This window comes from Caenorhabditis elegans, chromosome IV, assembly GCF_000002985.6.
Source record: "Caenorhabditis elegans chromosome IV".
Taxonomy (NCBI): domain Eukaryota; kingdom Metazoa; phylum Nematoda; class Chromadorea; order Rhabditida; family Rhabditidae; genus Caenorhabditis; species Caenorhabditis elegans.
Window position 1 is genome coordinate 5,237,825 of NC_003282.8, and position 23,971 is coordinate 5,261,795.

General features: G+C 36.3%; 8 protein-coding genes, 1 non-coding gene and 4 pseudogenes across 13 annotated transcripts; 8 read left to right on the top strand and 5 right to left on the bottom strand.

Moving 5' to 3' along the window:
* Positions 1-93: 93 nt before the first annotated feature.
* On the bottom strand, positions 94-2,529 carry thn-7 (annotated as a pseudogene). The gene is made up of 3 exons: positions 2,443-2,529; positions 517-742; positions 94-308 (listed from the first exon to the last, which is right to left on the bottom strand). Coding segments are annotated over exons 1-3 (528 nt in total).
* Positions 2,530-3,577: 1,048 nt separating this feature from the next.
* Positions 3,578-3,970, bottom strand: Y59E9AR.7 (Major sperm protein; the record flags this gene model as incomplete). The annotated part of the gene is made up of 1 exon (NM_068351.5): positions 3,578-3,970. One exon carries the CDS (start codon positions 3,968-3,970, stop codon positions 3,578-3,580), a length of 393 nt encoding a protein of 130 aa, NP_500752.1.
* Positions 3,971-5,236: 1,266 nt separating this feature from the next.
* Y59E9AR.2 (RNase NYN domain-containing protein) lies at positions 5,237-7,164 on the top strand (the record flags this gene model as incomplete). The annotated part of the gene is made up of 7 exons (NM_068352.3): positions 5,237-5,305; positions 5,495-5,613; positions 5,761-5,872; positions 6,140-6,248; positions 6,294-6,620; positions 6,701-7,041; positions 7,090-7,164. The coding sequence occupies 7 exons, from the start codon at positions 5,237-5,239 to the stop codon at positions 7,162-7,164; spliced, it is 1,152 nt and encodes a 383-aa protein (NP_500753.1).
* A 1,245-nt stretch (positions 7,165-8,409) lies between these two features.
* Y59E9AR.8 (RNase NYN domain-containing protein) lies at positions 8,410-10,337 on the bottom strand (the record flags this gene model as incomplete). The annotated part of the gene is made up of 7 exons (NM_068353.1): positions 8,410-8,484; positions 8,533-8,873; positions 8,954-9,280; positions 9,326-9,434; positions 9,702-9,813; positions 9,961-10,079; positions 10,269-10,337. The coding sequence occupies 7 exons, from the start codon at positions 10,335-10,337 to the stop codon at positions 8,410-8,412; spliced, it is 1,152 nt and encodes a 383-aa protein (NP_500754.1).
* Positions 10,338-10,838: 501 nt separating this feature from the next.
* On the top strand, positions 10,839-11,107 carry Y59E9AR.10 (annotated as a pseudogene). Its single transcript has one exon. A coding segment is annotated over exon 1 (269 nt).
* Positions 11,108-11,603: 496 nt separating this feature from the next.
* Positions 11,604-11,996, top strand: Y59E9AR.1 (Major sperm protein; the record flags this gene model as incomplete). Its single annotated transcript, NM_068354.3, has 1 exon — positions 11,604-11,996. One exon carries the CDS (start codon positions 11,604-11,606, stop codon positions 11,994-11,996), a length of 393 nt encoding a protein of 130 aa, NP_500755.1.
* A 3,066-nt stretch (positions 11,997-15,062) lies between these two features.
* On the top strand, positions 15,063-15,083 carry 21ur-6779. Its single transcript, NR_053778.1, has one exon.
* A 499-nt stretch (positions 15,084-15,582) lies between these two features.
* F36H12.10 (Protein-tyrosine phosphatase) lies at positions 15,583-16,993 on the bottom strand. Its single transcript, NM_068355.4, has 3 exons — positions 16,510-16,993; positions 15,899-16,455; positions 15,583-15,849 (listed from the first exon to the last, which is right to left on the bottom strand). Exons 1-3 carry the CDS (start codon positions 16,914-16,916, stop codon positions 15,617-15,619), a joined length of 1,197 nt encoding a protein of 398 aa, NP_500756.1. The 5' UTR covers positions 16,917-16,993; the 3' UTR covers positions 15,583-15,616.
* A 1,094-nt stretch (positions 16,994-18,087) lies between these two features.
* On the bottom strand, positions 18,088-18,968 carry rmd-4 (annotated as a pseudogene). The gene is made up of 4 exons: positions 18,966-18,968; positions 18,855-18,923; positions 18,260-18,765; positions 18,088-18,192 (listed from the first exon to the last, which is right to left on the bottom strand). Coding segments are annotated over exons 1-4 (683 nt in total).
* A 238-nt stretch (positions 18,969-19,206) lies between these two features.
* Positions 19,207-20,528, top strand: F36H12.9 (Protein kinase domain-containing protein). Its single transcript, NM_068357.3, has 3 exons — positions 19,207-19,665; positions 19,712-20,122; positions 20,173-20,528. Exons 1-3 carry the CDS (start codon positions 19,246-19,248, stop codon positions 20,482-20,484), a joined length of 1,143 nt encoding a protein of 380 aa, NP_500758.1. The 5' UTR covers positions 19,207-19,245; the 3' UTR covers positions 20,485-20,528.
* Positions 20,529-20,860: 332 nt separating this feature from the next.
* ttbk-2.1 (non-specific serine/threonine protein kinase) lies at positions 20,861-22,168 on the top strand. Its single transcript, NM_068358.4, has 6 exons — positions 20,861-20,979; positions 21,023-21,277; positions 21,323-21,541; positions 21,591-21,682; positions 21,728-21,959; positions 22,007-22,168. Exons 1-6 carry the CDS (start codon positions 20,932-20,934, stop codon positions 22,094-22,096), a joined length of 936 nt encoding a protein of 311 aa, NP_500759.1. The 5' UTR covers positions 20,861-20,931; the 3' UTR covers positions 22,097-22,168.
* A 596-nt stretch (positions 22,169-22,764) lies between these two features.
* Positions 22,765-23,148, top strand: msp-19 (Major sperm protein 19/31/40/45/50/51/53/59/61/65/81/113/142; the record flags this gene model as incomplete). The annotated part of the gene is made up of 1 exon (NM_001380219.1): positions 22,765-23,148. One exon carries the CDS (start codon positions 22,765-22,767, stop codon positions 23,146-23,148), a length of 384 nt encoding a protein of 127 aa, NP_001367824.1.
* A 149-nt stretch (positions 23,149-23,297) lies between these two features.
* On the top strand, positions 23,298-23,467 carry F36H12.18 (annotated as a pseudogene). Its single transcript has 2 exons — positions 23,298-23,330; positions 23,363-23,467. Coding segments are annotated over exons 1-2 (138 nt in total).
* The last annotated feature ends 504 nt before the right edge of the window (positions 23,468-23,971 follow it).

Here is a 23,971-nt window from a genome sequence, read left to right on the forward strand (position 1 = left end):
AAAATAAAATCAGGCTGCGAAATTCTGCAGAAATTTTCTGAAAATGCTTTAAAAAAACCCAGAACATTTATCCAGAAATTTAAGCCCACTCAATTAACAAAATTGAACTACATAATTTGCATTTTTACAAGTAAAAGTGGAAGTAGCATCATCATAAGCATAAGAATATGCAGTTGGACAAGCATCTTTGAAAAGCATTGCAGTTCTGCTTTGTCTACATTTGTCAGGAGTTCCAAATGCTCCACGGCAGCATTCCTGATCGTTGTTGTAAGCAACACAACCAGATTTACAGCCAACGGTACGACCATCTGAAATTGAAACAGTTGGAGAAATTTTAGTTTTTAAAAATTTGTTCTGTTTCAATATGTGATTATTTCTGAACTTTTTCAAAGTAAAAGTATTATCCATTCCGTGATTAAAGCAAAAATGACTTTAAATAAAAATTAAACAGGTTATTTATTTTTTTGAAGTTTTTTTAACGGAAAATTAAAAATTCTCAACCCCACCGCCACTTACCTTTTCTCACTGCAAGATCGCCTGGACAGAAATCATTGATATTTTTGAAACATCCTCCTGCTCTTCTACAATCACCCTCACCACCATAAGGATCAATAAGAACTGGAATATTATATCCATCAACAAGCGAAACATCATAAAAATCTTTTCCATCAGCTCCACGGAGAGTAAATTCGGCGAGACTTGCCGGAGGCTCTCCACCAGCGCCGTTGCATTGCTCCCGCCGCTGAAGGTTGTTTATTTCAATTATACACTGTTTCATGAAGTTGTTAATTTTGCAAGTCTGTTCTTCAAAATCGTTTAATACAATATTTTACCTGTTTTTATTTTTGAGAAATTTGGAGTTCCACTAATGTTCAAATACGAATAATTATTAAAAAAAATTAGGATGTGAAAAATTTAGGTATCATTATAACGCCCACATCGTTTTTCGTCGAAGATTTTGCACAATTTTTAAAAATATGACTTTCTGGAATCATCAAGAAAACATTATGTTGCTTAGGTCTCAACTTCTATGTGCCTGCCTATGCCTATTCGAATAAATTTAGTTGGCGTAAAATTTTTACTCCCAGATCTTGAGCGAAACACATTATTTAGAATCAAAAAGATTGCAAGATCGAAATTGGTGGAAAAAACAAAGATTTTTAATTGTTTTTGAAACAGTAAATATTTTGCACTCAAAATGTAAATTTTTTAAACTTTTAAAAAAATCAATTTTTGACTGTTTCAGTTTTCTTTTAAGCAACTGTAGGCATTCTCATGATTTTATGGTTTCATTCAAATTTTGAAACAAAGAAAAATATGTATCGGGCAGACCAATTCAATTAACAAACGTTACATATTTCAAGCCGTCCCACAATGATTACCCCTGCCTCCTCGTCTCCCAGTTTTTTGAACTCTACATCTCCTGCCATATAAATAATTTTTCTGGATGAAACTAAGAAGCTAAAAAGGTTTTATGCCCCCAAAGTGTTTTCTCGTGTTTTTCTCCAAGTTCTCAACATCTCTTATTCCAAAATCACCTCCACCTGTCCGCAATTCATCACAAATAATTAATCGTGTCATCGTCTTTTCCATGTTTTTCCACTGTGTCTTCTCACAACTTGGGTGGCGAGAAAGAGAAAGAAAAAGATATTTCGCTGGCGGAAAAAGTGAAGCCGCGTCCTTCATGCATACCGCGAGAAAAATATTTAGATGGCCTCCAGGTATATACAGTGTGTGGGCCTGAAAAAAAATACAGATCTTTTTTTTTCTGAGCCACGTTTTTTTCTGTTTACGCCTACCTCACGCCTACACATTTTTATGATAAATTTGAAAAACCCAGAAAATGTCAGGTGCTGTTAGGCGTTTTCGGGGAACTTTTTTGTGGTAATTTTTTTATTATAAAAATTAAGGATGTTAATTTTAAACGAAAAATGCAAAATTATCAAAATTGGAAACAAAACAACAAAATTTCAAAAGAAAATAGTATCTTTTCCAGAACAGCTTTTTTCTTTTAAATTCTGTTTTTTTTTAAATACGTTTTCACAAGAACCTAGACCTCTTTTTGACCTGACCTCTCGGCATTTGGCTCTATCTTCTTGCCCAAGTTTAGCCCAAAAAATATTAACTTGGATCAGAAGCTGTCTAAACTTGGGCAAAAGTTTGGCAAAAGTTTGGCAAAACTTGGATTCAAGCTTTACCAAAGTCTAACCCAAGTTTCACCCAACTCTTGCCAAACTTTGGCCCTAAATTTTCTTATTTCGTTTCAAACTTGGGCCAAAGCTTGGCAAGAGTTGGGTGAAACTTGGGTTAGACTTTGGTAAAGCTTGAATCCAAGTTTTGCCAAACTTTTGCCAAACTTTTGCCCAAGTTTAGACAGCTTCTGATCCAAGTTAATATTTTTTGGGCTAAACTTGGGCAAGAAGCTAGAGCCAAATGCCGAGCTATTCCACCTGAAGTAATCATCGTTTCTTTTTTCTGGCAGTTACCCGCACAAATTGTCTCTTCCGAAATCCGCCCCGCCGTCCATGATCTCAATTATAACTACACGCTCTGTTAGGTCAAAATAGGATAAAGATAACATCTTCACGTGGCGTTTCCACTTCACGTTTTCAGTTTTCTATTTTATTTTACGTAATTTTGGAATTGAATTGAAAATCAAAAACAACAAGAATTTTTCAAATTAAGATTATTTGCAGCCAAGTTCTTCACCAATTTTTCGCGCAAAGATGGCCAATTTGTGTTCAGAAAGCCATGTCGAGGTTTGAAAAAAATTTGACAATTTTGCATATAGTTCTTGTATGATTTTCTAATACTCTAATCTTTACTGGCATACTGTAAATACCAGATAAAAACCGGCAAGAATTAGAGCAAACTTAAACCTGAGTGCATGACCAATTTAAATCAACTGCACTGATGTTCTGAAAAAAAAACATTGAAAAAATAAAGTTTTACGTTTAACTCTCCCACACGGTCAAATTTTTTTACAAATTTTTCACAAAGTGCTGGAAAACAAACAAACAATTCAGTCACATTCACCGAGGATCTTTTTTTTCAAAAATTCAAAAGTACGGCAAAATGATATGGAGCCTTCTTGTTTCTTTTATTAAACTGTTCAGCATTGCCGTATTTACCAAAAAAAGTATGTTAGCATGTAAGGAAGATTATATTTAAAAAATGCAGAAAATCGCTTTTAGCAGATGAATAGAGATGTAAACCTGAAAACAAAACGAAAACTTTAATATGGAAATGGAATAGTTTATTGTTTTAGTGTTTTCTACTGGTGAGGCACTCGTGGAGGGACTTATACAAAAGCTAGATGACGAAGGTCAGAATTATCGAAGAAGTGTTCGAAGAAACATTGGAGGAAAAGCTCAAGAGAGGCTATTTGTTTCAATGAAAAAAAAACACGCATAAAAATATTTATTGCACAAGACACCTATGGGTTATATTCGATCGGGAGATTCTTGCGACGAACCATTCGTTTTTTTTTTGATACGTTTTTAAATCTGAAAATTTTAAACAAGAGAAAAAACAACGATCTTTCAAAATTCATTTATTGAAAAAACGGCACAGAGCTCTATGGGTTGTACTCGATTGGGAGGTTCTTGCGACGAACCATACCGTCTCCTTGGAACCATTCACGGCGGAATTGCTTGGCAGCTCCATCTGGGGTGTTGGTCCACTCAACAGTGATACGATCGTTGTTGGTGTCTTCTTGTCCAAAGGCGAAAGCATCACAGGAAACGGCAAGAAGAACTGCTTCCTTTGGGTCGAGAACTCCACATGGTGGATCAACTCCAAGTCTCTTCATATTGGTGGTCTTGATACCGTATCCAATACGGCGAGCCGATGAGTTGATCACCTTGATGTGGTAGGTGTGTTTGTCGTCGTATGGGGCATTGAACACAATCTTGGTACCCGGCTGGGTTTGGATGTCTCCTGGTGGGACAGATTGGGCAGAATGGGCCATGGCGACTTGTTGAAGGAGTTATGAGAACTCGCAGTGAAGATTATGACAAAACCTTCTCAATTTATAGTAGCCTTCTTATCTCTGTCCTAGATCTGAAAGTTCATCCAAAAATAGGAGATCACGCGAATATATAAAAATGTTACATTAATTTTTTAAATGAACTGTCAAAACAGGGCGCGTCAGAAAGATTTTCAAATAATACTTTGTTAACCTGATTTGTATACCAGAGCGCTAGTTGGAAAATAAATTTGATTTGATTCCAGTCCAGTTTTTATTCGAAAAGTCAAATTTCTTCCAATTTGGACAATTATGATGTAGTCATAAATCCTGTGAATCTTTTTTATGTAATTTTATGTAAAGATTGATTTTAATTGAATTCCTGGAACTATTAACTGAAATTATGTTATTTCAGCAAGGAAGTGGTCGATTTGTACAATAACAATAAAACGATTCAATAATTTATTCAAATCAATCAAAGAAGTTCAATCATCAATCTATCTTCTCCTTCGCATTTCTTTTCGAGAAATCCTTTGTCGATGCGCCACCCTCAACTTCCAGATCGATCACTTTACCATTACCAGGCTGCTCAATAGGACCCATATAAGGAGTTTCGGGATCCCAATCCAATGGATCAGCATCCTTGATCTTGTTAGCATTTGCATCATGCTGGACACAGAAGTAAATGAATTTGTAAGCAAGAACTGCGTAGTATCCAAGAGCATTCAAATACTGAAAAAAATTCCTTTTTCGGGCACAAAAAGAGAAAGTCGTTCAGAATATTTGGTTTTGTACGGAGATTTTGTTGACCTTCAACTTGCACCACTACTACTACTACTAGACACAAAAACATGAACACTCTGGATAATGTAAGGTGAAGCTTTTTTTTTTTGTTCTTTGTTTTGGTGAAAATGGAGGACAAAAGCTAATATTTTAATTTTTTGAATCTCAGTAATAATGTCTTTATGAAACAGACATTTTTACAATCGACAAAAATTCAATTAGCCTGGTATTGAATTTCAGTATTTTTTCCAAATATTTTCTACCTGTGGAACTCATTGCAGTTTTATAGTGTTTCATTTTTACTGGTGTTCCGTTACTTACGAATTTATATGTTTTAATTCTATCAAATTTTTTAAAAAACCCCCGAGTTTAATTTCACGTGTTAAACTATTTTTCAGAAATGCGTTAATGTTCTACACGTATCAATAATTCAAAATATAAAAAATCAATACTTTCTGTACTGTAAAATTCTTATTATTACTCACAATGGATTACCAACAAGACGAATATGACGAACCGTTTCGGATTCATCTTAATTTGGATAATTTGACTGAGGTTTGTTTCTTTTTTCAGTGAAACGTACTCATCAAGAATACGCAAAAAATATTATTTGATTCAAGCAAAAGAAGAATAAAGTAGTTTTAAGAAACCACTTCACAAGAGCAGTCAATAAAAGTAAAAATAGTTATCACAAAATGTTTCTATATTTTTGTTACTGTTTCCCTAAAAATTAATTATTTTCAGGATGAGGCAAAAGCAAGATTCTCCTTGATTTACGATCAACATGCACAGACAATGAAGAGACGAGAAACAAATGATTACTTAAGACCAATTTGTATTGACGGAACGGATGTCTCCAATAAGTAAGCGAAGTAATTTTACTATTCAAGTGAAAACTGAAACTTTATGACTATTTCTAAATTTCACTGTTTCACAATTCTCATGTAAAAAATGGTTTTCAGTAGTTCCTACTTTGTTTGTTTATCGAAGTAACCGCTCATAATTTCCAGATTAAACCACATCATTCGCAAGAATATGGACTTATTTCCGGTGGATAAGTCAATTTTCAATATGAGGGCAATTACAATGGCATTGTGGTATTTTATTTCACGAGGACATGCGGTAAGTTGTGCATACATAGTTTTTCGAGGAAAACAGTGAATTTTACTTTTTTTAAATTGATTTTTGACAACACCTTGCACGTTGCCAAATGCACTTTTCTTTGTGGCACTTCTTAAAATCGAACTAATTTTGTAGTTGTTAAATGGCAAATATGTGTTTTTACTATTTCCTGATAGTGTAAATAAAAAATAATTGTGAATAGGATACAATTGAATGCAAATACAAAACCTGTAATTAAAAAATAAATTTAATATTTTGAACATTCAGGCGGTCGTCTTCCTTCCTACAAATCTTCGAGATTTCGCACAAAAATGTTCGGATCCACATGAACTCAGTTTGCTGGCCAAGTTGGAGCTGATTGTTTTTGATGAATCAAGTAATATTATATTAAATTTGTTTGAAACTAACCATAAAACTACAGCTGCTCTCAATCCGTCATCGGCTGTTCTTCTATCAAAAACTGTTGCAACATGGGCTCAAAATAATGATGGCTGCATTGTTGGAAGTCGGAAAAAGTATGGGCTTCTCGGGCAGAGATATTCTGAACTTATCGATAGAGTCACCAATACACTAATCAGTCCAGCGTTCACACCGGACAATGAATTGGAAATTTGTGATTTAGTTAGACTGGTTCTGGCGGCAGACGAAGTCAGAAGGAACGATGAAAACTCGAATTGTATGGGATACCAATTGTTAGCGTCAGATCAAGTGGTGATTATGAGCAAGTTGGCAAAAATGATTGGTAAAGGTGAGTGATTTAATGATATCTTCAAAAATTTATTAAAATCGCATGTTTTAGGAACTAAATTTTCACAAAGAAACTTTCAGACTCGATGATCGATCTTTGTAATCGTGCTCGCGAGCTCAACACATCTACCAATCCCAACTACCGCAACATTTTCAACAATCAGAAGCAATCCACTTCAATGGGTCGTGTCTATCAAAGTCCTTATCACTTCAATGACCCATTTCTGCCTGATTACGTTGCACCTCCACCTCCGATTGCTTTAGAATCTGTTGCGAAACCTACGAGAATTGGTCATAGGCATTCAATTTATCGGGTTGGAGAAGATAAAAGTACGGAGCTGGAGAATGGAGATAATCGGAGAAAAGCAGTGTATCGAGGTGCTCTTATAGATGCTCTTCAGCCCATGTTTGGATTGGAAAAGGTACATTTTCACTCGACGGTTAAAATATTAAACATTTTCAATTTCCAGGCCACGGCTCTTGTTAATGGAAATCCGGATCAAAATGAGATCAATGATCTAATCGAACTTGGAATCAATCAATAATATGCTGATTATAAAAGAATCAATATTACGGAAATTTTAAATTCGAATATAACAATGAATAAATTTATTTTTATTAAGCTTTTTTTAGCAATGACATCAAATTAGAAAATTCACATTTGCTCGTAAATAACATGAAAAATAAGAATCGCGAATACAAACACGTTCTACCGGATACTGGAAATTTGTTCTTGCTGCTTAAAATTTACAAAACAGGAATACTTAATAGTGTTTAATTTTTAATTTTTTTCAATCAAAATTTGTATGTTTCTAAAAATTCCTCGATTTCAAATTTATTATTGTTCTCTAGTTTTGTCCTGGTCTTTTTCTGAATCTTCCGATTGTCAGACAATAAATCTGTCTTTCACATGATGACAAGAGGTGCAAGGTATCCCCCACCTCTACATGTCCACACTTTTACAACTCTTCTTCTTTCAGTGACACGGTTACCTTCGATCCATTTCCGGACACACACCTGACGATGTAAACGGTTGTAAACTTTAGATACTGGGAAATTCGAGTGATCGTTAATGGATTTTATCTAGAAACAAAAATCAAAGTTTGCGTCAAAAAAGTACTGTTTCAAAACAATTTTATTACTTTTCGAAATTCACGAAATCCACAGCATATTCACGCGCTCTTTCAATTTTTATGAACTATCTTTATTTTTCTATCAAAAAATATATATTATTATCTCACTATTTTGATTATTATCCTCCATTAACGATCACTCGAATTTCCCAGTATCTAAAGTTTACAACCGTTTACATCGTCAGGTGTGTGTCCGGAAATGGATCGAAGGTAACCGTGTCACTGAAAGAAGAAGAGTTGTAAAAGTGTGGACATGTAGAGGTGGGGGATACCTTGCACCTCTTGTCATCATGTGAAAGACAGATTTATTGTCTGACAATCGGAAGATTCAGAAAAAGACCAGGACAAAACTAGAGAACAATAATAAATTTGAAATCGAGGAATTTTTAGAAACATACAAATTTTGATTGAAAAAAATTAAAAATTAAACACTATTAAGTATTCCTGTTTTGTAAATTTTAAGCAGCAAGAACAAATTTCCAGTATCCGGTAGAACGTGTTTGTATTCGCGATTCTTATTTTTCATGTTATTTACGAGCAAATGTGAATTTTCTAATTTGATGTCATTGCTAAAAAAAGCTTAATAAAAATAAATTTATTCATTGTTATATTCGAATTTAAAATTTCCGTAATATTGATTCTTTTATAATCAGCATATTATTGATTGATTCCAAGTTCGATTAGATCATTGATCTCATTTTGATCCGGATTTCCATTAACAAGAGCCGTGGCCTGGAAATTGAAAATGTTTAATATTTTAACCGTCGAGTGAAAATGTACCTTTTCCAATCCAAACATGGGCTGAAGAGCATCTATAAGAGCACCTCGATACACTGCTTTTCTCCGATTATCTCCATTCTCCAGCTCCGTACTTTTATCTTCTCCAACCCGATAAATTGAATGCCTATGACCAATTCTCGTAGGTTTCGCAACAGATTCTAAAGCAATCGGAGGTGGAGGTGCAACGTAATCAGGCAGAAATGGGTCATTGAAGTGATAAGGACTTTGATAGACACGACCCATTGAAGTGGATTGCTTCTGATTGTTGAAAATGTTGCGGTAGTTGGGATTGGTAGATGTGTTGAGCTCGCGAGCACGATTACAAAGATCGATCATCGAGTCTGAAAGTTTCTTTGTGAAAATTTAGTTCCTAAAACATGCGATTTTAATAAATTTTTGAAGATATCATTAAATCACTCACCTTTACCAATCATTTTTGCCAACTTGCTCATAATCACCACTTGATCTGACGCTAACAATTGGTATCCCATACAATTCGAGTTTTCATCGTTCCTTCTGACTTCGTCTGCCGCCAGAACCAGTCTAACTAAATCACAAATTTCCAATTCATTGTCCGGTGTGAACGCTGGACTGATTAGTGTATTGGTGACTCTATCGATAAGTTCAGAATATCTCTGCCCGAGAAGCCCATACTTTTTCCGACTTCCAACAATGCAGCCATCATTATTTTGAGCCCATGTTGCAACAGTTTTTGATAGAAGAACAGCCGATGACGGATTGAGAGCAGCTGTAGTTTTATGGTTAGTTTCAAACAAATTTAATATAATATTACTTGATTCATCAAAAACAATCAGCTCCAACTTGGCCAGCAAACTGAGTTCATGTGGATCCGAACATTTTTGTGCGAAATCTCGAAGATTTGTAGGAAGGAAGACGACCGCCTGAATGTTCAAAATATTAAATTTATTTTTTAATTACAGGTTTTGTATTTGCATTCAATTGTATCCTATTCACAATTATTTTTTATTTACACTATCAGGAAATAGTAAAAACACATATTTGCCATTTAACAACTACAAAATTAGTTCGATTTTAAGAAGTGCCACAAAGAAAAGTGCATTTGGCAACGTGCAAGGTGTTGTCAAAAATCAATTTAAAAAAAGTAAAATTCACTGTTTTCCTCGAAAAACTATGTATGCACAACTTACCGCATGTCCTCGTGAAATAAAATACCACAATGCCATTGTAATTGCCCTCATATTGAAAATTGACTTATCCACCGGAAATAAGTCCATATTCTTGCGAATGATGTGGTTTAATCTGGAAATTATGAGCGGTTACTTCGATAAACAAACAAAGTAGGAACTACTGAAAACCATTTTTTACATGAGAATTGTGAAACAGTGAAATTTAGAAATAGTCATAAAGTTTCAGTTTTCACTTGAATAGTAAAATTACTTCGCTTACTTATTGGAGACATCCGTTCCGTCAATACAAATTGGTCTTAAGTAATCATTTGTTTCTCGTCTCTTCATTGTCTGTGCATGTTGATCGTAAATCAAGGAGAATCTTGCTTTTGCCTCATCCTGAAAATAATTAATTTTTAGGGAAACAGTAACAAAAATATAGAAACATTTTGTGATAACTATTTTTACTTTTATTGACTGCTCTTGTGAAGTGGTTTCTTAAAACTACTTTATTCTTCTTTTGCTTGAATCAAATAATATTTTTTGCGTATTCTTGATGAGTACGTTTCACTGAAAAAAGAAACAAACCTCAGTCAAATTATCCAAATTAAGATGAATCCGAAACGGTTCGTCATATTCGTCTTGTTGGTAATCCATTGTGAGTAATAATAAGAATTTTACAGTACAGAAAGTATTGATTTTTTATATTTTGAATTATTGATACGTGTAGAACATTAACGCATTTCTGAAAAATAGTTTAACACGTGAAATTAAACTCGGGGGTTTTTTAAAAAATTTGATAGAATTAAAACATATAAATTCGTAAGTAACGGAACACCAGTAAAAATGAAACACTATAAAACTGCAATGAGTTCCACAGGTAGAAAATATTTGGAAAAAATACTGAAATTCAATACCAGGCTAATTGAATTTTTGTCGATTGTAAAAATGTCTGTTTCATAAAGACATTATTACTGAGATTCAAAAAATTAAAATATTAGCTTTTGTCCTCCATTTTCACCAAAACAAAGAACAAAAAAAAAAAGCTTCACCTTACATTATCCAGAGTGTTCATGTTTTTGTGTCTAGTAGTAGTAGTAGTGGTGCAAGTTGAAGGTCAACAAAATCTCCGTACAAAACCAAATATTCTGAACGACTTTCTCTTTTTGTGCCCGAAAAAGGAATTTTTTTCAGTATTTGAATGCTCTTGGATACTACGCAGTTCTTGCTTACAAATTCATTTACTTCTGTGTCCAGCATGATGCAAATGCTAACAAGATCAAGGATGCTGATCCATTGGATTGGGATCCCGAAACTCCTTATATGGGTCCTATTGAGCAGCCTGGTAATGGTAAAGTGATCGATCTGGAAGTTGAGGGTGGCGCATCGACAAAGGATTTCTCGAAAAGAAATGCGAAGGAGAAGATAGATTGATGATTGAACTTCTTTGATTGATTTGAATAAATTATTGAATCGTTTTATTGTTATTGTACAAATCGACCACTTCCTTGCTGAAATAACATAATTTCAGTTAATAGTTCCAGGAATTCAATTAAAATCAATCTTTACATAAAATTACATAAAAAAGATTCACAGGATTTATGACTACATCATAATTGTCCAAATTGGAAGAAATTTGACTTTTCGAATAAAAACTGGACTGGAATCAAATCAAATTTATTTTCCAACTAGCGCTCTGGTATACAAATCAGGTTAACAAAGTATTATTTGAAAATCTTTCTGACGCGCCCTGTTTTGACAGTTCATTTAAAAAATTAATGTAACATTTTTATATATTCGCGTGATCTCCTATTTTTGGATGAACTTTCAGATCTAGGACAGAGATAAGAAGGCTACTATAAATTGAGAAGGTTTTGTCATAATCTTCACTGCGAGTTCTCATAACTCCTTCAACAAGTCGCCATGGCCCATTCTGCCCAATCTGTCCCACCAGGAGACATCCAAACCCAGCCGGGTACCAAGATTGTGTTCAATGCCCCATACGACGACAAACACACCTACCACATCAAGGTGATCAACTCATCGGCTCGCCGTATTGGATACGGTATCAAGACCACCAATATGAAGAGACTTGGAGTTGATCCACCATGTGGAGTTCTCGACCCAAAGGAAGCAGTTCTTCTTGCCGTTTCCTGTGATGCTTTCGCCTTTGGACAAGAAGACACCAACAACGATCGTATCACTGTTGAGTGGACCAACACCCCAGATGGAGCTGCCAAGCAATTCCGCCGTGAATGGTTCCAAGGAGACGGTATGGTTCGTCGCAAGAACCTCCCAATCGAGTACAACCCATAGAGCTCTGTGCCGTTTTTTCAATAAATGAATTTTGAAAGATCGTTGTTTTTTCTCTTGTTTAAAATTTTCAGATTTAAAAACGTATCAAAAAAAAAACGAATGGTTCGTCGCAAGAATCTCCCGATCGAATATAACCCATAGGTGTCTTGTGCAATAAATATTTTTATGCGTGTTTTTTTTTTCATTGAAACAAATAGCCTCTCTTGAGCTTTTCCTCCAATGTTTCTTCGAACACTTCTTCGATAATTCTGACCTTCGTCATCTAGCTTTTGTATAAGTCCCTCCACGAGTGCCTCACCAGTAGAAAACACTAAAACAATAAACTATTCCATTTCCATATTAAAGTTTTCGTTTTGTTTTCAGGTTTACATCTCTATTCATCTGCTAAAAGCGATTTTCTGCATTTTTTAAATATAATCTTCCTTACATGCTAACATACTTTTTTTGGTAAATACGGCAATGCTGAACAGTTTAATAAAAGAAACAAGAAGGCTCCATATCATTTTGCCGTACTTTTGAATTTTTGAAAAAAAAGATCCTCGGTGAATGTGACTGAATTGTTTGTTTGTTTTCCAGCACTTTGTGAAAAATTTGTAAAAAAATTTGACCGTGTGGGAGAGTTAAACGTAAAACTTTATTTTTTCAATGTTTTTTTTTCAGAACATCAGTGCAGTTGATTTAAATTGGTCATGCACTCAGGTTTAAGTTTGCTCTAATTCTTGCCGGTTTTTATCTGGTATTTACAGTATGCCAGTAAAGATTAGAGTATTAGAAAATCATACAAGAACTATATGCAAAATTGTCAAATTTTTTTCAAACCTCGACATGGCTTTCTGAACACAAATTGGCCATCTTTGCGCGAAAAATTGGTGAAGAACTTGGCTGCAAATAATCTTAATTTGAAAAATTCTTGTTGTTTTTGATTTTCAATTCAATTCCAAAATTACGTAAAATAAAATAGAAAACTGAAAACGTGAAGTGGAAACGCCACGTGAAGATGTTATCTTTATCCTATTTTGACCTAACAGAGCGTGTAGTTATAATTGAGATCATGGACGGCGGGGCGGATTTCGGAAGAGACAATTTGTGCGGGTAACTGCCAGAAAAAAGAAACGATGATTACTTCAGGTGGAATAGCTCGGCATTTGGCTCTAGCTTCTTGCCCAAGTTTAGCCCAAAAAATATTAACTTGGATCAGAAGCTGTCTAAACTTGGGCAAAAGTTTGGCAAAAGTTTGGCAAAACTTGGATTCAAGCTTTACCAAAGTCTAACCCAAGTTTCACCCAACTCTTGCCAAGCTTTGGCCCAAGTTTGAAACGAAATAAGAAAATTTAGGGCCAAAGTTTGGCAAGAGTTGGGTGAAACTTGGGTTAGACTTTGGTAAAGCTTGAATCCAAGTTTTGCCAAACTTTTGCCAAACTTTTGCCCAAGTTTAGACAGCTTCTGATCCAAGTTAATATTTTTTGGGCTAAACTTGGGCAAGAAGATAGAGCCAAATGCCGAGAGGTCAGGTCAAAAAGAGGTCTAGGTTCTTGTGAAAACGTATTTAAAAAAAAACAGAATTTAAAAGAAAAAAGCTGTTCTGGAAAAGATACTATTTTCTTTTGAAATTTTGTTGTTTTGTTTCCAATTTTGATAATTTTGCATTTTTCGTTTAAAATTAACATCCTTAATTTTTATAATAAAAAAAATTACCACAAAAAAGTTCCCCGAAAACGCCTAACAGCACCTGACATTTTCTGGGTTTTTCAAATTTATCATAAAAATGTGTAGGCGTGAGGTAGGCGTAAACAGAAAAAAACGTGGCTCAGAAAAAAAAAGATCTGTATTTTTTTTCAGGCCCACACACTGTATATACCTGGAGGCCATCTAAATATTTTTCTCGCGGTATGCATGAAGGACGCGGCTTCACTTTTTCCGCCAGCGAAATATCTTTTTCTTTCTCTTTCTCGCCACCCAAGTTGTGAGAAGACACAGTGGAAAAACATGGAAAAGACGATGACACGATTAATTATTTGTGATGAATTGCGGACAGGTGGAGGTGATTTTGGAATAAGAGATGTTGAGAACTTGGAGAAAAACACGAGAAAACACTTTGGGGGCATAAAACCTTTTTAGCTTCTTAGTTTCATCCAGAAAAATTATTTATATGGCAGGAGATGTAGAGTTCAAAAAACTGGGAGACGAGGAGGCAGGGGTAATCATTGTGGGACGGCTTGAAATATGTAACGTTTGTTAATTGAATTGGTCTGCCCGATACATATTTTTCTTTGTTTCAAAATTTGAATGAAACCATAAAATCATGAGAATGCCTACAGTTGCTTAAAAGAAAACTGAAACAGTCAAAAATTGATTTTTTTAAAAGTTGCTAAATTAATGTGAGAAAACTTGAAAGTTTGAAAAAACGATGAGAAAAGGTGGTTTAAGAGTGTTTTTTATCAAAAAATTACATAAACACTGCTGGAGTGTTTTACACATTGAAAAGTTCTAAATTAAAACGGTTGTATAAATTTAACATTTTTTTTCATAGTTTTGAATAAACGAAACGTTAAAAAATGACTAAAAATTGAAATGAAGAACTTTTCTTCGGAACGGTCTGAAGATCAATTGACTACAATCTCTTGATGTCAGACTGAAACATTATTTTTTTAAAATTTGAATGCCCGAAAAATAGAAAGCTTTCAGCGGAATTGTGAAGTATAAAGTACGAATTCTCAGTTAGTAAACCTAAAAAATAATAAAATTTGAATATTTACAGTATACCTACAGTATAATTACAAAAAATCCAAATTCAGCTATCTTCTTCCCCAAACTTCACACTTTATAAAGGTGTCTACATGGTCGGCAAGATAATAGAAAATGCTAAGTGATAGGAAAATCAAAACGAATATTGTTCCATCTTTTTGAAAAAATCGCTCAGATCAAAAATAGCAACTAAACAGAAAAAAAGGAAAAAAATTGAATGAAAACCCAACAGTTTTTAATTATCTTGCGTCATTTTTTTAAATTCAAATTTTACTGTTTCAGGAAAATGTTATCGGTAAATGAAATTTAGAATAAAACTATTCACACGGCGACTATTTTGAGATAACAGAGCATGTAGTTGTAATTGAGATCATGGACGGCGGCGTGGATTTCGGAAGAAAAAAAGAAAAACTTCATAGAGCAACAAATTCAAAAACCAGGCGCCTTGAGTTTGTAGGCATTGTCCATGTGATCAGTTTAAGTGCTTATTTATTTGATTTGAATGAAAACCGAGAGAAAACACATTTTCAGTTGAAAATTAGGAAGAAAAAGGAGGAAAAATATATAAATATGTTTTTTTGGACTTTAAAACGCAACTAGACTGTTTATGGAAAATTTTCAATTTTTCCCATAAAAAGTAAAATTAAGGTTGTTGGAGAAGCAATGGTTGTGCGGCACTCCTTATCTAAATATTCCTAATGCCAAATGTCCGGTTTAATACTTTTTCGACATATCTTCCTCAAAAACCGCAGAAAATATTACCAAATAACGTATCTATTTCTTGTCCAGATCTGATGGCTACTTGATACTTTGGATAATCTCAAAAACTAACACATTTTATCAATACAAAACATTTATTTCAAATCTAAGTTCAATTATTGTCCAACCGCTGCATTGTAATCCTTGATAAACTTGTCGTACTTGGCCACATTTTCCGCTGTCAGCAAAGCCGCATACTTTTCCTTGTACTTCTCGAGGAAGTAGTTGAGCATGACACGGTGAATGAAGAGGTACTGGACATCGTTCTGGATTGAGAAGGCCCTTTGATCACGGAGTGCCTTCACAAGCTCAGGCATCGGAGGGCACGGCTTGTTCTCGGCGATCTTCTCTGAAATTATAGAAATTTTTATTAAAAACTAACATTGTTCAAAACTCACCAAGAATGTATTCGATGGCGACGATGGTCCCGGTACGCCCAATCCCGGCAGAACAGTGCACGACGATTGGAACCTTGGATCCGCGGATTGCGGAAAGCAGCTCCAAGCTTGTTAGCTTACAAGGTGGGACTCCACGATCCGGCCACTCAGTCCATTGAAGATGACGAACGGACATCGTCTGACCACCACTATAAGTAAGGTTGAGCATAGTGATCTGAATCTCCGGGTCCCTCTCCATTGGCTTCGAGCCCGACACGTTCTCCACGACACAACCACTCTTCAGAGTAAGCTTTTCGCCTTGAGCAGCTGGCCAGTACTGAGCGCATTTGAGCTTTCCCATCTCGACGGTCTTGCAAAGCATGACAATCTGCTCGACCTTGTTTTGAATGACCATCCACCAGAATTCATCGATCGTTTGGTCAAGTGGTCCCTGGGCGCAGATGAAACGCTTTTCTGGGATCATGGGGCATCCGACGTAGTTTGCATGGATGTAGTTGCACGGAGATGGTTGATCCAGCTTTACCGCACTTAGGTCTTGGCACGGGACATCTTGGTAACTGAAAAGGTGTGTTCATGATTGACTTGTAAAGTGTGAAAAAAAAACAACTTACCGATTCTTCGTGATGGCAATGTCCGGAGACTGATTGGCATTGAACATGACCTGAGTCATGTCGGGTCTCGTGTATTTTGCCAATCCACGGAATTCCTCACGAAGCTTGTCAACTCCAACATCCAGTGCTCTGAGCACCCACTGCTCGACAATCGGATGGGTCTGTGGTGGAGCAGGTGTCATGTTGGTTTTGTTTGTCGGATCACCTTTGGCCGCTTCACCGTCATCCTTCTTTTTCTCCTTCTTCACACGCTTCGAGCCCTCCGTCGCCGTATTCTTCTTCTTCGTATCGGCCTTCTTCCCCTTATCCTTCTTCCCGAAAACTGCCCCAGCTTGGGCTCTTGGTGGCTCCGATGATTCCGAAGAATCGCTCAGCATTTGTCCGCAATTATTGTTTGCAACGTTCATCGCTTCAGTTGATTAGCTTGCTAAACAATTGCTGCTTGATTGAGAACTGATGATTTGTGAACAATTTCACATTATTTATACGAAGCTTCTTATCTGATCGATGACGTGGCATGAGGGAGGGCACGTGAGGTTATGAACTTTTGAGAAATGAAACTCTTATTTTATATTTGAAAAAAATAGGAAAAATAGGAAAAATTCAAACATAATTAATATTACACATAATTAACATAAAATTATATCTGAGCGATTTCTCTTTATTTTTGTCTTTAAAATTGACCATTGAGATGTCGGTGTTTTACTTAAAATTTCTCCTAAAAGACAAAAACAAACAAAACAACTATTTAGATAATAAGATAGACAAAATATTTTTACATATTTTGAAAAAAAAAAGGAATAAAAAATGCAGGTACAGCAATGTTAGAGACAAAAGTATGCGCCCAGTTTTCGGACGGTGGTTTTAAATTTGCAACATGCGGAACGGGAGATGCTAGTTCCAAATTTATTATAGGAGACAAGCCTAGAGAGATTTATTTTTTGCATAACTTTAAAAATTAATATCTGTCTTAAAATGAACTTTTTTGAAAATGTTTCGTCGGGGACTTGTTCCAAATTTTAAGGGCTTTCATAATTTAATTACAACATTTTTCTAGGTGCCAGACGCTTCCATTTCAATCAGAAAAACAGAACTTCAGGCATATAAAACATTAGGAGTTGTTTCATATACCTATATTAAGTATTTGGGTCAGACAGACATTAGATACCCCGAAAAATTGCTTCGTATATCTATTGTACATTCTATTACTTCGTCTTTTATTTCTGAAGTACAAGAATGTCAGAGCAATGTATTGATGAATATGGAATAAAATAGTTTTCAGCTATTATAGGTTTCTGTTCAGCAAGTTCAACATTTTCCACGATGTTGGCTATTCCCGAATATTTTGGACATTTGCTACGGAGAGAATATTAAAAATTAAACTAAATATTATAAATTCAAAAGTGGGAAAGGTTATCCATGGGCTCTCCGGAATAATTCGGTTTCTTTGATTGTAAATCCAGTAAACAGATACATTTTTCAAACTTTTTATTCTTTACATTTCTACAATACGAGAACGCATTTGTGGATGCTATTTAAATGTTCTGGCTAGATTTCTCGTGTGGAAACTGAATAAACTTAAAGCTTAGACAACATCTGCTTCGCATCATCGGCAAACTCTTGTTCAGCGTCGGAATACGGTTCGATGTCACACACTTCGGTAAGGTACTTGCGAGCGTTGTTCTGGAATTATCAAAGATTTTTGAGAAGCTTGCATGGGGATAATGTTACACGTATCTATCTTCCGTACCTTGTCTTTAATTGCTACGTAGCATTTGGACACATAAAATGTGTTCTCCATCCATTTTGGATTGACCTTATAAGCAGCAAGGAAATCCTCGTTGGCCTCTTCATAGGAATGTGATGGTGGTTGCTGATAGAACGTGGCAGCAAGCTTCTTCTCAAGCCATGTCAGAGATGCCACCGAGTACTCGATCCTTTGGCTCTTGGCGATCCTTTGGCCACCGTATCCTTTGGCTCCTTAGCAAGAGCTTTGTCGAGCAATTCCTTGAACTTCTTACTGCATTCCAACTTTTCTTTCGTTGCCATATATTCGGTTGCTTGTCCAGTCAACACAGCATTCCACTTCAGCGCCTTGAAATGGTTTGGATCCTTCTGGACAGCTTCTTCAGCAAACTTGAGTCCTTCGGTGACACTTGCCTTACGTTGAGCTTTTGGAACACATGCAGACTTCTCATGAATTACTTGAGCAAGTCTCCACAAGACTTCCACCGAACGATCACCTTTGTCGAGACGCTGAAAATAGAAAATTCAAGTCTCAATAGCACATTCTTCAAAAATGATACTATATTCTCTATTGTATATATTTCATGTCTGAAACTTACCGCTTTGAGCAAATCATATCCTTGATCGCGGTTCTTGGTTCCGAAGGTCTTGTCAATTTCATCAAAACTCTGAAAAAGAGCTTAAACATTTGAAGATCGGAGTAAACTTACCATGGTGGTTGATCGGTACTGATTAACAGCGGAAAATAATTGTTGTGGAAGTGCAAGAGGGGGAGGAGTCGATGGCAGAGCACGTTGCAATTATTAGGGAATAGGGGGGCCACGTTTTTTTGAAATTTGATACTTCGACATTTTTCTTGGAAATTAAATATAAACGTGTTCCAATTAAATAAATCAGATAAGAAAATGTCCACGTAGCTCAAAAAGTTCAGTTTCAAATCAGTTTGAAAATTTATCGAAACATTTAAACGCCGTCGAATCGAGAAAGATGATGTCATCGGATGAAACGGATGATGTACTTCCAAAAGAAGACGAAATGTTCAAAACAAAAAAGGACAAATACAAAGTGATCGCATTACTCGGTAAAGGCGGATATGGAGCCGTATACTCTGTACTCCGCCTCAGCGATATGGAGAAGTTTGCGATAAAGTGTGAGAAGGCGACTGCTGGAAAGAAGGTTCTTCTGATGGATTGCAATGTGATGAAAGGTGCAACTCAGATCAAAAGTAGACACTTTTGTACTGTACTGGATCGAGCTAACGTCAAGGATCGTTTCAATTTCATTGTGATGAAGCTCATCGGGAAGAATCTTTGGGACCTGAGACAGGATCGTGGCGATGGAAAATTCACAATGGGCACCTCGTTGAAAGCAGCGTCACAGTGTCTTGTATCCATTGAACACTTGCACAGTGTGAGTTTGAACTCAATTATTCTAGCATTAAGTTTTTTTTTTTCAGTTCGGCTACCTTCACCGTGACATCAAGCCGGGGAACTTTGCCGCCGGACGAAAGGAATCCAACGAGCATCACGTCATCTTCATGCTTGACTTTGGTCTCTGCAGGGAGTACGTGAAGCGAGCTGAGGGAAAAGATCTTCGAGCAGCCCGTACAACTGCACCATTCCGTGGAACTACTCGATATGCTCCATTGGCTTCGATGCTCCAGCAAGATCAATCACGAAAAGATGACATTGAATCCTGGCTCTACATGGTTGTCGAATGGACTTCTGGAGGTTTGCCGTGGCGCAAGTTGAAGGCTCACGATCGAGAGAAGGTTCTGCAATACAAACAAGATCTCCGTACAAAACCGGATATTCTGGACGACTTTCTCTTCTTGTGCCCGAAGAAAGAGTTTACCAGAATTCTGAAGGTTTGCATTTACTTTTCTTTAGCCATATTTAAACGATATATTGTTTTCAGTACTTGGATACTCTTGGATACTACGCAGTCCCTGACTACAAATTCATTTACTTCTGTGTCCAGCATGCTGCCAATGCTAATAAGATCAAGGATGCTGATCCACTGGATTGGGATCCCGAAACTCCGTATATGGGTCCCATTGAGCAGCCTGGTGATGGTAAAGTGATCGATCTGGAAGTTGAGGGTGGCGCATCGACAAAGGATTTCTCGAAAAGAAATGCGAAGGAGAAGGACCAAAGTGATGAGACGAGAAAGGGGAAAAAGAAGACTAGTGGTTCACCGAATAAGGAGAGAACAAGTTCCAAAAATTGAACTAAATGACCTTTTATTGATTGTGAAATAAAGTTTTATTGTAGAACTAACTGTTACTGATGATGTTTTTTGCAAGTAGAGTACATTTCTAAAGATCAGTCGACTTGAGACTAATTTCTGGCGTCTATTGACTCTCGGCTCGCGCCGAATATTTTTTATCCAGATTTTTGTCAAGCTTTCCAAAATGCCGACTAACCGATACGGTCTTGCGCGAGAATTTGGTGCAGAACTTGGCTGCAAATAATCTTAATTTGAAAAAATCTTGTTGTTTTTGATTTTCAATTCAATTCCAAAAATACGTAAAAATAAAATAGAAAACTGAAAACGTGAAGTGGAAACGCCACGTGAAGATGTTATCTTTATCCTATCACAAACTATTCAGTCTTAATTATTTATTCCCGTCTTTTTCGATAACTTGCTTTATTGTCGACAAGTTTTATCGTAACAATGACAGCACCGCCACCGCCACTCGTGGAACTTCCTCCGGGATCTATGGTAAGAAGGTATTCAGTAACTGATTACTATCTTCATCTTACAGGTTGAAAGATGGTCGATTACAAAGAAGCTGGGAGAAGGAGGCTGTGGAGCCGTCTATTTGTGCACGGATGCAACTGGAAAGTATGCACTGAAAGTCGAGGGAATCTCTGAGGCAATGCAGGTGCTCAAAATGGAAGTGTTGGTGCTCGGAGAGCTGACAAAGAGAGGAAGTCGTCACTTTTGCAAGATTGAAGACAAAGGAAGATATGGCAGTTTCAACTATGTTGTAATGACGCTTGTCGGAAAGTCTTTGCAGGTAAATACGAGTTTTTATTTTCATAAACAATAGTTTTCATTCTAGGATCTTCGCAAGGGAACCGCTCAACAATGTTTGAGTCTGGCCTGTTCTCTCAGTGTCGGAATCCAATCCTTGGAAGCTCTTGAGGATCTCCACAACATTGGATACCTGCACCGTGACGTGAAGCCCGGAAACTATACGATTGGCCGTGCCGAGTTGAATGAACTTCGTAAAGTTTATATCCTCGACTTCGGAATGGCTCGCAAGTTCACGGACAACAATGTAAAGAGATTCCAAACATTTTAAGATTATACTAATTTTTCATTTTCAGGGAGTGATCCGCAAACCAAGAGCTGCCGCCGGATTCCGTGGAACTGTTCGCTATGCGCCAATCGCTTGCCATAAGAATCAGGAGCTTGGAAGGTAATTTGATAATTTTCAGATCTTTAGAACACGATAAAACTTCAGAAAAGATGACGTGGAGGTTTGGCTCTACATGCAAGTTGAGCTGACTGTTGGACGTGTTCCATGGAAAGAGATCACCGACATGAACGCAGTTGGACAAGCCAAGCAAGCGATCCGCAATACTCCAGAAAAGATGTTTGTCTTCCCGTGCCCAGCCAACGAGTTGAAGGAAATTATGAAGATGGTTGATAGCTGGGACTACTTTGCCGATCCAAACTATGCAGATTGCTATAGAGTTAGTTGAACTTATAGTAATATTTTTGATAACAAAAACTTCTTCAGTTGATGAAGCAAACCTTGGCCAACTGCGGAAAGCCCGAATACCCGTATGACTGGGAGCCAGGAATGCCGCTCAACTACATGGTGAAATAAGTTGGTTGTCGCATAAAGAGTCCCATAGAACTCCTTTGATTGATTTGAATAAATGGTTTTATAAATGTCGAGGTTATTATTGTGTTATTGTTATTGTATGTACAAATCGACAAATTCCTTGCTGAAATAGTATAATTTCAGTTAATAGTTATAGGAATTTGATTAAAATTACATCTTGCATAAAAACTTCGAAAAGATTGTCAACAGGATTTATCAAGAAATTTAACTTTAATAACTAATAAATTTGCCGAAGTATGTGGTTTTGGAAAAGTCTTTGTTTTGGATGTTTTGGATTTTGGACAGTTTGGATCATCTTGAGAACTAACTAATTTTCAAACAAAACAATCAGACTGGACTGGAACCGAATCAAGTTTATTTTCCAATTAGCGCTCCTGTATACAAATCAAGGGAACGAGGTCATTCTTCACTACGTTGCGATCCGGAAATTTGCTCGTAAACATTTTATAATTTTTTAAAAATTCTTTCTGACACGGCCCCTTTTGACAGTTCATTTGAAAAATTAATGTAAAATTTTTATATATTCGCGTGATCTCCTATTTTTGGATGAACTTTCAGATCTAGGACAGAGATAAGAAGGGTGCTATAAATTGAGAAGGTTTTGTCATAATCTTCACTGCGAGTTCTCATAACTCCTTCAACAAGTCGCCATGGCCCAATCTGTCCCACCAGGAGACATCCAAACCCAGCCGGGTACTAAGATTGTGTTCAATGCCCCATACGACGACAAACACACCTACCACATCAAGGTGATCAACTCATCTGCTCGCCGTATTGGATACGGTATCAAGACCACCAATATGAAGAGACTTGGAGTTGATCCACCATGTGGAGTTCTCGACCCAAAGGAAGCAGTTCTTCTTGCCGTTTCCTGTGATGCTTTCGCCTTTGGACAAGAAGACACCAACAACGATCGTATCACTGTTGAGTGGACCAACACCCCGGATGGAGCTGCCAAGCAATTCCGCCGTGAATGGTTCCAAGGAGACGGTATGGTTCGTCGTAAGAACCTCCCAATCGAGTACAACCCATAGAGCCCTGTGCTATCTTTCTCAATAAATGATTTTTGAAAGCTCAATGTTTTTTCTCTTGTTTAAAATTTTCAGATTCAAAAACGTATCAAATTTGAGTACAACCCAAAGAAGGCTTGATAAGAAGGCTCACTTTTTATTTTAATAAAGCTTTTGCCGATCCAAACTATGCAGATTGCTATAGAGTTAGTTGAACTTATAGTAATATTTTTGATAACAAAAACTTCTTCAGTTGATGAAGCAAACCTTGGCCAACTGCGGAAAGCCCGAATACCCGTATGACTGGGAGCCTGGAATGCCGCTCAACTACATGGTGAAATAAGTTGGTTGTCGCATAAAGAGTCCCATAGAACTCCTTTAATTGATTTGAATAAATGGTTTTATAAATGTCGAGGTTATTATTGTGTTATTGTTATTGTACTAATGGAACATTTCCTTAATAATTCTAGGAATTTAAATTAAATTAATCTTTACATAAAATTACATGAAGATTTACAGGATTTATGACTACATCATAATCGCCCAAATTGGAAGAAATTTTACTTTTCAAAGAAATTTGCCAAAGTATGTGGTTTTGAAAAGTCTTTGTTTTGGATGTTTTGGATTTTGAACAAGTTTTAGATCACACATATCAAATCATCTTAAAAACTAAATTAATTTTTTAACCAAAACAATCAGGACTGGAACCGAATAAAATTTATTTTCCAATTACTTCGGTATACAAACTAGGCAAACGAGGGCATTCTTCACTATTTACTTTGCGATCTGGAATATTGCTCGTTTTTTTTTGTTCTCGTTTTATCGTGTTCTCTTTTCTCATTTTCTT

What these genes read in the sequence shown, in the direction of transcription:
- F36H12.10 (NM_068355.4), bottom strand. Translation starts at nt 16,916, where the DNA reads ATGAACGTTGCAAACAATAATTGCGGACAAATGCTGAGCGATTCTTCG. An exon ending in ATTGCCATCACGAAGAATCG is followed by an intron (nt 16,456 to 16,509) that starts GTAAGTTGTTTT and finishes ACACCTTTTCAG; the next exon opens with TTACCAAGATGTCCCGTGCC. An exon ending in CGCCATCGAATACATTCTTG is followed by an intron (nt 15,850 to 15,898) that starts GTGAGTTTTGAA and finishes CTATAATTTCAG; the next exon opens with AGAAGATCGCCGAGAACAAG.
- F36H12.9 (NM_068357.3), top strand. Translation starts at nt 19,246, where the DNA reads ATGTCATCGGATGAAACGGATGATGTACTTCCAAAAGAAGACGAAATG. An exon ending in CCATTGAACACTTGCACAGT is followed by an intron (nt 19,666 to 19,711) that starts GTGAGTTTGAAC and finishes TTTTTTTTTCAG; the next exon opens with TTCGGCTACCTTCACCGTGA. An exon ending in AGTTTACCAGAATTCTGAAG is followed by an intron (nt 20,123 to 20,172) that starts GTTTGCATTTAC and finishes TATTGTTTTCAG; the next exon opens with TACTTGGATACTCTTGGATA.
- ttbk-2.1 (NM_068358.4), top strand. Translation starts at nt 20,932, where the DNA reads ATGACAGCACCGCCACCGCCACTCGTGGAACTTCCTCCGGGATCTATG. An exon ending in AAGAATCAGGAGCTTGGAAG is followed by an intron (nt 21,683 to 21,727) that starts GTAATTTGATAA and finishes ATAAAACTTCAG; the next exon opens with AAAAGATGACGTGGAGGTTT. An exon ending in ACTATGCAGATTGCTATAGA is followed by an intron (nt 21,960 to 22,006) that starts GTTAGTTGAACT and finishes AAACTTCTTCAG; the next exon opens with TTGATGAAGCAAACCTTGGC.